Here is a 12,220-nt window from a genome sequence, read left to right as displayed (position 1 = left end):
ATGAAGGCTTCTCTTTTCTTGGAAGGAGTTTCCTGTAGGGTGAGCACATTTTAAGCCAGTGGCCTACCTGCTTAGTGGATCATTTAAAGTACTGCTTGTTCTCAAAAGGAACTAGAAAAGGGAAAGCATGGAAAGCCCTCCAACTATTTCCTGTAACTGACAACCCCAAGCATCTGCCCAAAGATACCCAACTGGCAGAACCTTGCCTCCTTACGTGTGCTGGCTGACATGGGAATTTGAGAAGCAAGTGTGGGATACTCAGTATGGTTCAGACACCTCTCTCAATTCACAGCTATTTAACTTCAGCCTCCACAAAAGTAGTTCGATCCTCGGGCAATTCTCACCTGAGGGGCTGGCAATTTTAAAATCAGGACAAGCCACCTTTGGGCCCTGCCAGCAGAAGCTTCCCAGGAAAGGGACCGCACCAGAGCATCTCCTGACTGACTTGGGATGGCTCCACCAGCTTGGGGGCAGCAACCAATGGTCTGGGGTCCCCCGGGACAGCGGGGATGGCGTGTTCTGCTGTGTGCTTGGTCTCAAGATACTAGAGGTTTGCGGAAGCTCACAAACAGGGTTGTGCAAGGGAGAGAATCTGTCCTGTGATGCTCAAGCTCAGGGAAAACAGCAAGAAAGCTTGAGCATGATTTTGTGCGTTTCTATGCACTGAGTTTCATTTCCTGTGTGTACTCAGCACGATGTTGCTGAGCTGATACTGTTCGTTCGATTTTAAAGCCCTTGGGGCAAGGACCATTTTTAATTCAGCATCTTGTGCAGCACAGATCCCGCTGTCAGCACTAAAACAACACATAGGGATAATGTGTTAATTGGGTGACAGCCTTAACGCTGACTGATGTGCTCTATCTAGCTACAGAAATAGCTCGGGCGGCAGCACCATGCACTCGGGCTGCAGTCCTGACGTGGCGGGACCATCTCCAAAGGGGAGTTCTGTCCTTGTGTCCCATGTAGCCCTTGGCCAGTAAAGTGGACAATCAATGCAACTGTGGTTGTTTTTTGTGATGTAACCTCTCCAACGGCACTTGGATTGAGACCTGTCCACCCCACCCCCCAATGTATTCCACAAATTCCTAAAGCACTCAGACCATAGAGAGGGATGCCAGGTAAAAACCTAGACAGACTGAGAGTCATCATCAAGTAGAGACTTGATTCCTACCAACCTAGGCTAGATTTGAATCGGTGAATGGCTGTGCCGTTGAGTGGTATGACTTCCTATCTGTGTGGCTAATGAAACTTTGAGAACACACATATGGCCCTCTGAGATTTCAGAGGCTTTCTTTATGGCTGCTACCCAGTTACAGCCCCTATATGGTGGTGTTTGCAGTAGGGTTTGAGATCTTCCCCTTGTGTAAGTTTCAGGCCAGTGACCTACTAGTGCAGGAAGCATTTGCTCTGGAAATGGCAGTGTGATTTGTTTTTTAGTTGTTTTTCACATGTATTAAGAACACAAAACAGTCATTTAAAAATGCAATTATCTCAGAGTTGCAAGGTGTTCCATTATCTTTGGACTATGGACAACTGAGAGCTGAAGCTGCTGCTAAGAACACACACCATTGGGAACCTGAAAGAGCATAGTAATTTGCACATTAATGAAGTCTATTTTGCAAAATTTGCTTCCTTAACAGGGACAGCAAAATTACAGACTCAACAAACTTTTCAGAATCTACAAATACCGAGGTCACATCATTTACACTGACAGTTAGCAAAGGGTAACACCCACACAAAAAATCCATTGCCAGCCACTAGCTTTTGTTACTAACAAGCCAAAGAGCAAGATAATTATTTAGCGGTGAGGTTTGGAAGTAATGACTACATTTATTTTATGGAACGAAATGAAAAAAAAAAGATAAGCAAAGACCCTATCTGCAAAGTTTTAAGCATGCCCGCAATTAATCATCACACCCAAACTAGTCAAGAACATCAGGAGCAAGTGATGGTGCATGTTAGGGTCTTGGCTGGGAAACGGGAATAAGGAAATTGAATAGTTTGGTCCTTCCAGGAACAGTATTTAGAGCTTTTCAGAGCAAAAGCTCAAGCAGCTGGGGGAATTATGTACTCTCCTTGTCCAATTAAATTTATCTGATTCCTGCTTTTCACATGTTCTCACAGTAACTGAAATATAGACACTTTTGAGTGATGCTTCTCTGATGTTGTATTTCTTCAGAGAGGAAGGCTTTTGAACTTATTCACCAGACTTATTTATGGCACAATAGCAACGTCACCTTAAGACAAAACACAGTATCATTAAACTACCATCTGAGGATACAGTTCATGTGCGTTGCACACAAAGAATTGCATAAGAGATGGGAAAAATCTAGCTAATGAACAATTATTCCCTATAACACATTCTCCGGTGCTTTGTCAAGTTCAGTTTTAAATGACTCAAGTGATGGGGGTACCACAAAACCTTAGGATACTAAATATAGCATTAGCAGAAGATATTTCTATGTCGGGTGTGAACTAAGCAAAATGGTTCTTTACAATAATAGGTGCAACTATGAACCCTGTGATCACATCTTTTGTTGGTACTGTTGATCTGGTGCTTTAAATCAATAGCTCTCCATATTATTCCTTCTGCAGAGCTCCTCATAAGAGGAAAAAATCGAGTCATGAATCCCCTCTCTTCCCCAGATTCCAATGTCCACTGCCTTTATTCTGTTCCCTACCAAAAAAGCTCTTCAAATTCTTTATAGTGGTATTGCCAATTTACACAGCTTCAGTTCCCTAGGGCCTGACATGACAAAACAGATTGGCAGATATTGTTAGTGGATTAGTGGATTTTATTGCATAACGCAACCAATTCTACTTGGATTCAGAGACTGACTATCAAACAATAAAGCAGTATCTATAATCAGATAATTTACATCTCTCTGTACAAAACAGACATTGTGTCAAATAAAACTGATGTTAATCTATCAGTTTCCTGACCGGGGACTCCTCTATTTCCTCATTAAAAATAATACAAATGAAATATCAACCAATCATAATCTAGATTATTCAAGAAAGTACAGTGCATTCCTTTTTGGTATTTTTTAAAATCACGTTTACGAACAAGTAACTTTCTTAAGGCATTTTTATCACAGCCGTTTTAGAGTGCTGCTTTTATGTAATGGGACCATTATCTTCTAGAACAACTGTTTTACATAAACCACTTGAATAACAATGAATAATAAATCATACATATTTTTTCATTGACATCTTTAGGAATTTTACCTGAGTATACACTGAATAAAAGTTGTATAAGAACTCCAGAATTTGGCCCTATATGTTTAAGATATCCTAGAAAAAATATTTCCTGATTAGAGCTGTTGGGGAATTATTTGTTGAAATTTTTTTTTTGATAAAAACACCATTTCCGCAAAATCAAAATAGGATTTTTTTTTAAGAGAAAATTTCAGTTTTGCCTAAATGTTTTGATTTTCTATGGAGAAAAATCTAACAAGTATTTCTGTTTGCTTTGAGTTGATCCTAATTTAAACATTTTGGTTTGTTAAACCCAACTGAAACATTTTTGCTCCTGTGAGTTCAATACAAACTCTGCCTGCCTCAGCTCCTGCACTGCCTCTTGGGAGTTGTAGTTTGAGTGTCTATGGGCTCCACTCTCTGGCTGGACCATATCTCTCACGATACACCACAGTCTCCTGCAAGTTGAATTGCCTTGGTACATCAAGGGAGTCCGACGACCATGGGACCTCACAGGAGGTGTTGTCCAGACATGCCTTCTAACTTTATATGAGCATCAGCCCATTGAAAATTACAGGTTTCAGAGTAGCAGCCGTGTTAGTCTGTATTCGCAAAAAGAAAAGGAGTACCCGTGGCACCTTAGAGACTAACAAATTTATTAGAGCATAAGCTTTCGTGAGCTACAGCTTGTGAGCTGTAGCTCACGAAAGCTTATGCTCTAATAAATTTGTTAGTCTCTAAGGTGCCACGGGTACTCCTTTTCTTTTTGAAAATTACAATTTCTGTTCTGTGATAAAAATTGATATTGCAACTTTTTGTCCGAATTCAGGACAAAAAACAGTTTTTGAACATTCTGATTTGTGACCAGTTCAAATTCTCTATTAAACTCATATTGGAAGCATATAGTTGATTTATGAAATGGCTTTAAAACTATCAACAATGTCAACTTCCTGGATCAACAGAGACCAATAAATATAGGAGCCTGACTTTTAGTATTCTCATATAAAAATGCTATTTCACTTTCTAGCTCTTTGGAAGAAAACAATTAATATGAAAATAGTGGTGGTGAAGGGCACGCAGTTGGCTGGTAGTTCTGGGGGCTGGAGTCTTCTATCCAAACAGCAGTTACAGCCCAGGAAGCACAAATGCTGACTTATGTCATGCTGCCCTGTCAGCATGTCTTAGCCCTGGCCTGGAGCGTTTGTTCTCCATTGCATGTTCAGTTCTTGGTCTTGCTGCTGAAACTGCCAACAAACATCAAAATTTGTGCCAAGTTTAGATAGCGATTTTTCATATAAACTAGATATTGTAATGAATCAGCTGAGTTGTCTCAGGTCAAAGGAGGCCACTATGGTGAATGCATTAAGTAGTACATTTGCTGTTCTTCTCTCTACTGCCTGGAGGGTGATAAGTCAGCCAGGGTTGGAAGGCTCTAGGGCAATCAGAGGAACTGCCAGATGCTAGAGTCTATAAGGTTCATCAGCTGAAGTGGCTTAAACTCTTGCCCTATGGCCACTGTACACTTAGCACACTTTCAAGTACTGTACCAAAACAAGGACTGTTGCATCTCAGTAATCCAGTGACCCCATGGAGGAGAGGATTACAACAACAACCTATTGGATGATCCACTCCATCTCTTACAGACACCTATCCACTGGGAAGAAGAAAGCAAGCCTCAACTCATTTCATGCAGGCTATCGAGCAATCTTTAGATGGTAACAACTTTGGGTCATTATAGAGCCGGGCTTTTATGGATTGGTAAACTAGAAAGGAAAGCTCTAGTATTTCATTATCAATTCCCTGAGCCATCCAGTCTCTCCAGAAATTCAATTTCACAAGAAGCAATAAACCACACTACAGTGCAATTTGCTAGAGCCTCGAACACCAAAATGAATGGTGTCATCCATTGATTTACATCTTCAAACAGCCAAAGAGATGATGCAGTCCTCAAGGCCAAAGCCTGTAGCTCTTTCTCAAGCATAACTTCTGTTGAAATCAGTAGAAGTTTTGTCTGAGTAAGGAGGACTGCAGGATCTGGATTCAATAAAATGCACCATCATGCATGCCACAGCCTATTGCTCTAATACACAGAGTCTTAATTATTCAGTGTCAAATTATATGATCATGTATTAATTTATTAGTATACACTGAAGCCTACTACTTTTAGCAAACTCTAATCTCAAGAAAACTCCAGAAAATATTTATTAGATACCAAGTCACCACACTCATACCATATTGAGTAGATTTCTCTTTAGACCTTGTGATTTTGGTACCATTGGTATACACAGTGATAAAGTAATTGCATACTTAGTAACAAATTATAGGGGTGAAAAATTCTTTACTAAAAGCAAGTTAAAAGTGCACTTTTCAGCCCTGATTCAACAAACAACAAATCTAGCTTAAACATATTGAACGATTCAGTGCACAGAAGTCCTCCTAAATCCAGTCAAATTACATTTCCTTTTCAATGAATTGTTTTCTCTACATCACTCGTTATAATTTCAACAAGACACTTCAGCTATTATTACACACAACTGCACAGCCCACACTGGGTTCTGGCTTAAATCCCGGTAGGAACGCATAGGTTCTGATAAGAACAAAACAATTTAGTGCAATGAAGCTTTTTGCTGTGGGAATGGAGATAAAACAGAAGACATGGTTAGTGAATTCAGGCAGAAGCAAGTGATATGAGTGAACAGTGATTTGGATGGCAAATGAGGACCAGGAGATATTAAAGCTTTTTTATTTCCCTCCTGGATGGGTGCTGCAGAATCATGCAGTTATGGCTTTAACCAGAGAAGCAATTGCTCCAAGAACATCAACTTCTTTTAATGTCTATGGGCACTGACTGCATCCATGGGCAGAATTTGCCCTAAGGCTTAAATGTGACACAACAAAACAGCAGTTATAATTTCCCAGCTAGACTTCCAAGACGCCTACATAGTGTGCCTACTATAGCACTTTAGACTCATGTCCTCCTTTCCTCCCACCCCGCATACTATGTGTTTAGATTACCACACGAGTCCACTGCAAAGATGTCATTAATCACGATCACTGTTGTAGCTGTAAGTTGAGTAAGTAGTAGTATTGCTTGGTCAAAATTTTCAGCCACTGACTACAATTGGAACAGCAGGTGCTCAGCACCTCTAAATATCTTATTTAGGTGCCTAAATATGGAGTTACATTTCTAATCTCAGTGGCAGCAGATGACAGAACGAGGATTAATGGTCTCAAGTTGCAGTGGGAGAGTTTTAGGTTGGATATTAGGAAAAACTTTTTCACTAGGAGGGTGGTGAACCACTGGAATGCGTTACCTAGGGAGGTGGTGGAATCTCCTTCCCTTGAGGTTTTTAAGGTCAGGCTTGACAAAGCCCTGGCTGGGATGATTTAGTTGGGGTTTGGTCCTGTTTTGAGCAGAGGGTTGGACTAGATGACCTCCCGAGGTCCCTTCCAACCCTGATATTCTATGATTTTAATCTTATAGGGACCCAGGATTGAAAATGTTGGCCCTTTCTTTGTTTGACAATCTACAACATGTCTTGAGATCACCTTGTCTTTTATGTCTGGAATGAGACTGATGCAACATGGGTGCTATTACAAACAAATAACTCCCATAAAAAGAGAATCCCAACCGAGTGAGTAACTGCATAGGTTGGGACTCAGTTGCCCATCTTAATGTAAATAGAATATGTAAAATACTGATCATATGTCCTAGATACCTGTGACTTGGGTGATTGAAGGCACTTTGTCTTTGAATTATACCTGAAGTAGAACTGTGCACTTAGCTGTGCGTTAACACTTCACAAAGCAGCTAGTTGCCAGTTTTCAGCATGCATTTTATGCCAATGATAACTCACTTTTTAGAAAAACAAATAATTCTTTGTCTATATGTTTAATTGTTTTTCTTTCCCAAGTGAACCAAACATGGATTTTTATTGGTTGCAGTGTTTGTACCATAAATTCATTACAACACGAAGGTTTGAAAATTACATCAGAAGGTGACTCGCCTTAATATCTTTTTGTTAAGAAGCTACCTGAAATATTTTTGTCCTGATTTTCTTGCCATTTACAATTTTCAATTGAACAAATTCCTGTAGGACAAAATTAAACACTGAATAATAAAAAAAAATCTAAATCCCAGTGGAAATTTTTTATGTTTCCAATCAGTAGCCATGGATTCTCAGGGCCTAATTCTTAGTTATATTAAAGCCACTTTCCATTGTGTTCACAATGCAAAACAGCGTTAAAGTGGAAGTCAGTTTTATTTGTGCTTTACATGACTAGAGCATGGTCTTAGGCCCTGTCTAAAAATTATTCCTCTTTGTACCAGTGTAGCTAAAATGTTTGAATCCCCATAGAGTACATGCAATTATCCTGATATAAAGGTATCTTATACCAGTATAAGTATTTCCACAGTGAAGGAGAATTAGCTACAAGGCACCTTTATACTGGTATAACTGTATCCACACTTGGGGGGGAGGAGGGGGGAATTGTACCGATTTAACTGTTTACGTAGAAAAAACAACACCTCTAGCCAAAATAGTTACATTGGTGTAAAAACTGCATGTAGGCCTTAGTATAACTAAGAATCAGGGTCCTTCACATTTCATTACAGAGGGGATTGTATCGGTCAAACTGGATACTGGAAATCCTACATGTAACATATAATTAGTGATAGCTACCTATGGGATCCTGTGAATTGTTTACCCAAACAAGTATTTTGCTGGGGAAAAGCACTGCCGATCCGTATAGAGAAAGAAATGCAGACTTAGCTAAACTTTCAGAATCCTAGATCTGTCTTACACACCATGGGCCTGATTCACATGTATTGCTCTGCTAGTGTGAAGGGGCCTTGATGTGGATATAAACTATATCTGCACCTTCTTTAAGGCTCCACTATGTGACTGAACAAGTGTAAAATGGCTTTAGGGTCAATGATACTCCCGTGATTTGTGTGCTTGTCATTCAGATTCAGTTTTCTAAAAGGGCAGCCTGCCCGTCTCCACAAGATGGGCAATATGGGTCAAATTCAGAGATAACGGGCCTGGTTCACATTTACACGAAAGCTGCTTTACACTGCTCTGGTGCAGTTTTAAGTTACACTGCTGGAGTAAAGACCCACACCAGCAGAGAATCAGGCATAGACTCAATTCACCACATCCCCTTTCCTGACAAACCTCCGCCTTCTTCTCTGTTCCATCTGCCTCCCCTTATACTGCAAGAGGCTTCCAGTGTACTAAGCAACAGACAGACGCCACAACTGGTGAAGGAGGCAGTACAGTGCTCTCCACCAACTTTGCACCAACAGTGATTCCCCCTACAAAGGGGGAATTTTCCAGCATGGCACAAAGTGAACAGAGATTGGAGAAACCAGTCCAAACATCTCTAAGTTGTCCCGGGGCCAATGGGACCCGAGACACCGTTTGGAATCAGGGAGTGGGAGGAAGGGGCAGAAAGGTGGTGGAAAGCCTTCTGTTTCCCAGCTGCTTGGGCGCACTGAGCCCTACTATGACGCACTTGAGAATCTGGCTCTTCGTGTCTGAACTGCACTTACTTGTCTGCCCAAGAGCATTACACTGGAGAAAAGTAACACAAAATGACAAAAGTATAATATAAGCCAGAGACACTCAATGAGTTGATGACGTGGAAGGGATCAAAGGTATTTTCTAAAAAACTGCAATGTGTACCTTTGAAGTCTACTCATGATTCACAATGAGTCCTGAAGAGGGGGGATTTTTAATGGGAAGTGGGTGGAATGGCTGAAGGGTCTACCACCGTGTTTGCGAAATTCTAGGATACATTGGAGCTTTAAACTCAAACCCCAGGAGGGAGTGGGGGAGCGTGTCTGCTCTTGTTATAACAAATTTCCAAGGGTTATTTATGCAGAGTTTTCAAACATTGTCCCATTTGAGTCCTGTTTCCAGAAGCTGGACCCCTTTGAAACTCTCCCCTTCTAGCTTTCATTTTAGAGAGCACGCTCATGGTAGGGCCCCATTCTCCTCCTGAACCAAAAGTGCAAACACTGGTGGTACATCAAAACCATTAGCCCAGTGTATAAATAACACAGAGGAAAACAATAAAAGTGAGAACAAGATAGGCCACAAAAAAAGGGAAGAGGGCAAGGAAGAAAGTAAGAGGGAAAGGAAAGGAAAACTACTAAGTAAGGAAAGGAAAAAGAGAAGGGCAGAAAGAAGAAAAGGGAAAAGAAAAAAAAGGAAAGAAGCGGAGGAATTCACACCCAATTACAAAACACTACAGAGTTGCTCACGCTCAAATCACAAGCATTATATGGCACTGCTGTACACCTTCCAGTCCTTCCACCGTATGTTGGCCTGGAGGTTTTCCACAATGATGTGAATGACTTTTGGAAAAAAACAAGGGAAGGGGGAAGGCATAAGGAGGGTCGGAAGCAGGGAGGTTTATAAATATATAGCTATATATCATAAATCCATTTACTGAATATTGTAACAGAGAGCAACTCACGGTGAATTTACGCTGGAGACTGACGAGCTGCGAGATACAGTACCTCGAGTTTGCTTTACAAAACTGCACATGCAAAAAACAAAAAACAAAAAACAAAAAAGGTGAGAAAATAAAGAAGAGAAGAGAAACTATAAAAGACATCGGGAGGAGACTCATACAGGCTGTGTCCTATCGAATGCAGGCCGCAGTGTGCATCTTGGAAGGAGCCCGGACAAGCTTCAGAAAGTGTGGAAGCCACAGAGACATCGTCTTCTAGTTAAAAGGAAAACAACTAGAAAATCAAACCGGAGCCAAAAGAAAATATAAAAAGGTGAACCAAAAGACACAAGATGATAGTAAGACTTTATGCTGCAATATGCTGTACTCACATAGCCAGAGTCCTCTGCACAAGCTACCGTCAGGGTCCCAGAGCAGAGGTCTTTGTAGAAACAGGTGGAGTTTGCATTTACAGCATGTACTGCAATGATTCATTTTGAACTAAGAGAAGGACACAAGGCCACCAATTCCAACTCAGGTTATCGTAGCATCCATGGGGTAGGGGAAAAAGGGCCTAGCCCTGAGGATATACCATCCGCACGGGCAAGAGGAAGCATGTCTGTGTGTCAAACGTGAACAAATGCCTTTTTATTTCCATATTTTATTTGGTAGATTTACCTCCATTTAACACATGTGACTGCCTAACCTGGCCTGGGGGGGGAGGGGGATGACTTGAAATGCAGTAGCAGGTGGATTTGACAGATTGGGGGGCAGTTTCTGCCTGTTCTAGCACTTAAAGGGAGACTTAGTTCTAATTTTAAAAATAATTCTATATATTTATTTTTTGCAACATTACATTGTCTATAGACCCCTCCCAGGAGGTGGAAAATATAACCAGTCCTCTTTCTGAATTTACCACTTTCAGTTTAAACATTGATTTATTTCCACTGGCTTTTTGTGGGTTTTATTTAGCTAACAACCGGTGCTATAAAGCCAGAAGGCCCAGATAATAGGATATTGCCCCTAAGAAGAAGATGCGGTTGGAGGGGAGAAAGCAGGATGAACTGGTGGAATTTTAAATATATACATTACAAATCCACAGGATATTAAGTAACAATGTATTATAAAATTAAAAGTAGACCAAGGTGAAGTGTATGTATATATAACACTGCCTTATAGGGCCTTGGATAGCTTGTGTGGGGGAGCAATCATTAAAGACACTTACTTGGCTTTGCTTGGAATAAATGGTCTTGGGGAGCAATCATACGGTTATTTTGCTGTAACCTCATTATTAGTATATTTTATACTGCACTGAAACAAACTGGAGCATTTTTGACCCTTCAATACTGGCACTTTACATTTTTAAAGGGAAATTATTGTTATGGGGTCACCAAAGCTGGTACTCCTTTATTTCTTGATTTGGCTGGACGCTGCATCCACAGGATGTTGAATGAAGCCCCCAGCAAGGATCCTACGATTGGATAAATGTCTAAAGTCTGGGTAGAATGGCCTGAGCAAACTAGGCAGAAAACTTAAGATAGCAGAGAATGTACCAGTCATGGCTTCACTCATCCGAGATTCTGGGAAAGGAGAACCAGCACTGGCAAAGGTGTTTGTGGAGGCATAGGGGCAACCTGAAGCATTTTATTGCTTAAAGCACATCTCAAAATCCCTTGGCAAAACACTTATGCTTATCATCATATTCCTCATTGCCTCATTTGGTCCAGTGCAGGATGAAGGCCCCACAATGATGCTGCCAAACATCCCTGTACCTGGCCAAACATGACTACGAAAGTCCTGCAAAAGGGCTCCCAGAGGTCCATTTCTCTCTGTCACAATTGCTGGAATCCCTGTTCTGCAATATCCATCAACTAATTTCATACTGAAATCACACTATGTAGACTCATAGGGCAAAGACAGCCTCCTTTTTCAAAGCAAAGTGGAGGAGGTATTTGAGTTTGCTTGCTGCTACTTACCATGAGAGAGAGAGAGAGAGAGAGAGAGAGAGAGAGAGAGAGAGAGAGAGAGAGTGTCTTTCCAGGCAGCTGTTTGCTGATTCACAGTTACATGACAAAAAGGGCAAAAAAACAAACTAACAGGAAGAGTCACAGTAGCCCACACACCAGCACATTCAGGGAGCAGGAAGAGGGAAGAAATGACAAGCCGGCAAGATAAAAAGAACGCTTCTTCTAATCTATATGTCATCATACACAGACCTTTTTATTTTCTAGTTATTCAGGCATATTTCTTGCAGGGTTCTATTGGTTAGCAAGAGCCATGCCCAACAACGACTGTAGAAGAGACCACAGAATTCCAGAGACAAGAGGAAACAGAACAACCCGCCCAGATCTTCATCCCCAAACCTGTACAAAAGGGACAGATGACCACTAAGAAGTGTTAGTGAAAGATGGAAGTGTGCTACTGTACCTGCTCTTTCATGTATTGTCTTTGGTATTTTAACATCACATCTTTTATTTATTTACCAATTTATGATGAGTTGGCAGCACCCTTGGGTCAGAGCTAGCAAAGCAATTGGTAGGGTTTACCTGTGAGCAGGAGGTTT

General features: G+C 41.0%; 1 protein-coding gene across 15 annotated transcripts in view; it reads right to left on the bottom strand.

Annotated features, from left to right (window-relative positions):
* CACNA1B (calcium voltage-gated channel subunit alpha1 B) overlaps window positions 1–12,220 on the bottom strand; it is a 505,831-nt gene that overhangs the window by 125,817 nt on the left and 367,794 nt on the right. For 12 of the 15 annotated variants that reach the window (XM_043498957.1, XM_038374486.2, XM_043498961.1 and 9 more), the window contains one exon: window positions 9,682–9,744. The exons of the other annotated variants lie outside the window; for them this stretch is intronic. In XM_043498957.1, coding sequence (XP_043354892.1) covers window positions 9,682–9,744 — 63 coding nt within the window. The remainder of the gene's footprint in view (window positions 1–9,681; window positions 9,745–12,220) is intronic. 15 annotated transcript variants of the gene reach the window in all.

Source organism: Dermochelys coriacea, chromosome 16, assembly GCF_009764565.3.
Source record: "Dermochelys coriacea isolate rDerCor1 chromosome 16, rDerCor1.pri.v4, whole genome shotgun sequence".
Taxonomy (NCBI): domain Eukaryota; kingdom Metazoa; phylum Chordata; order Testudines; family Dermochelyidae; genus Dermochelys; species Dermochelys coriacea.
Note: the sequence above shows the minus strand (reverse complement) of the source record. Positions and strands in the feature narration are given on the sequence as shown.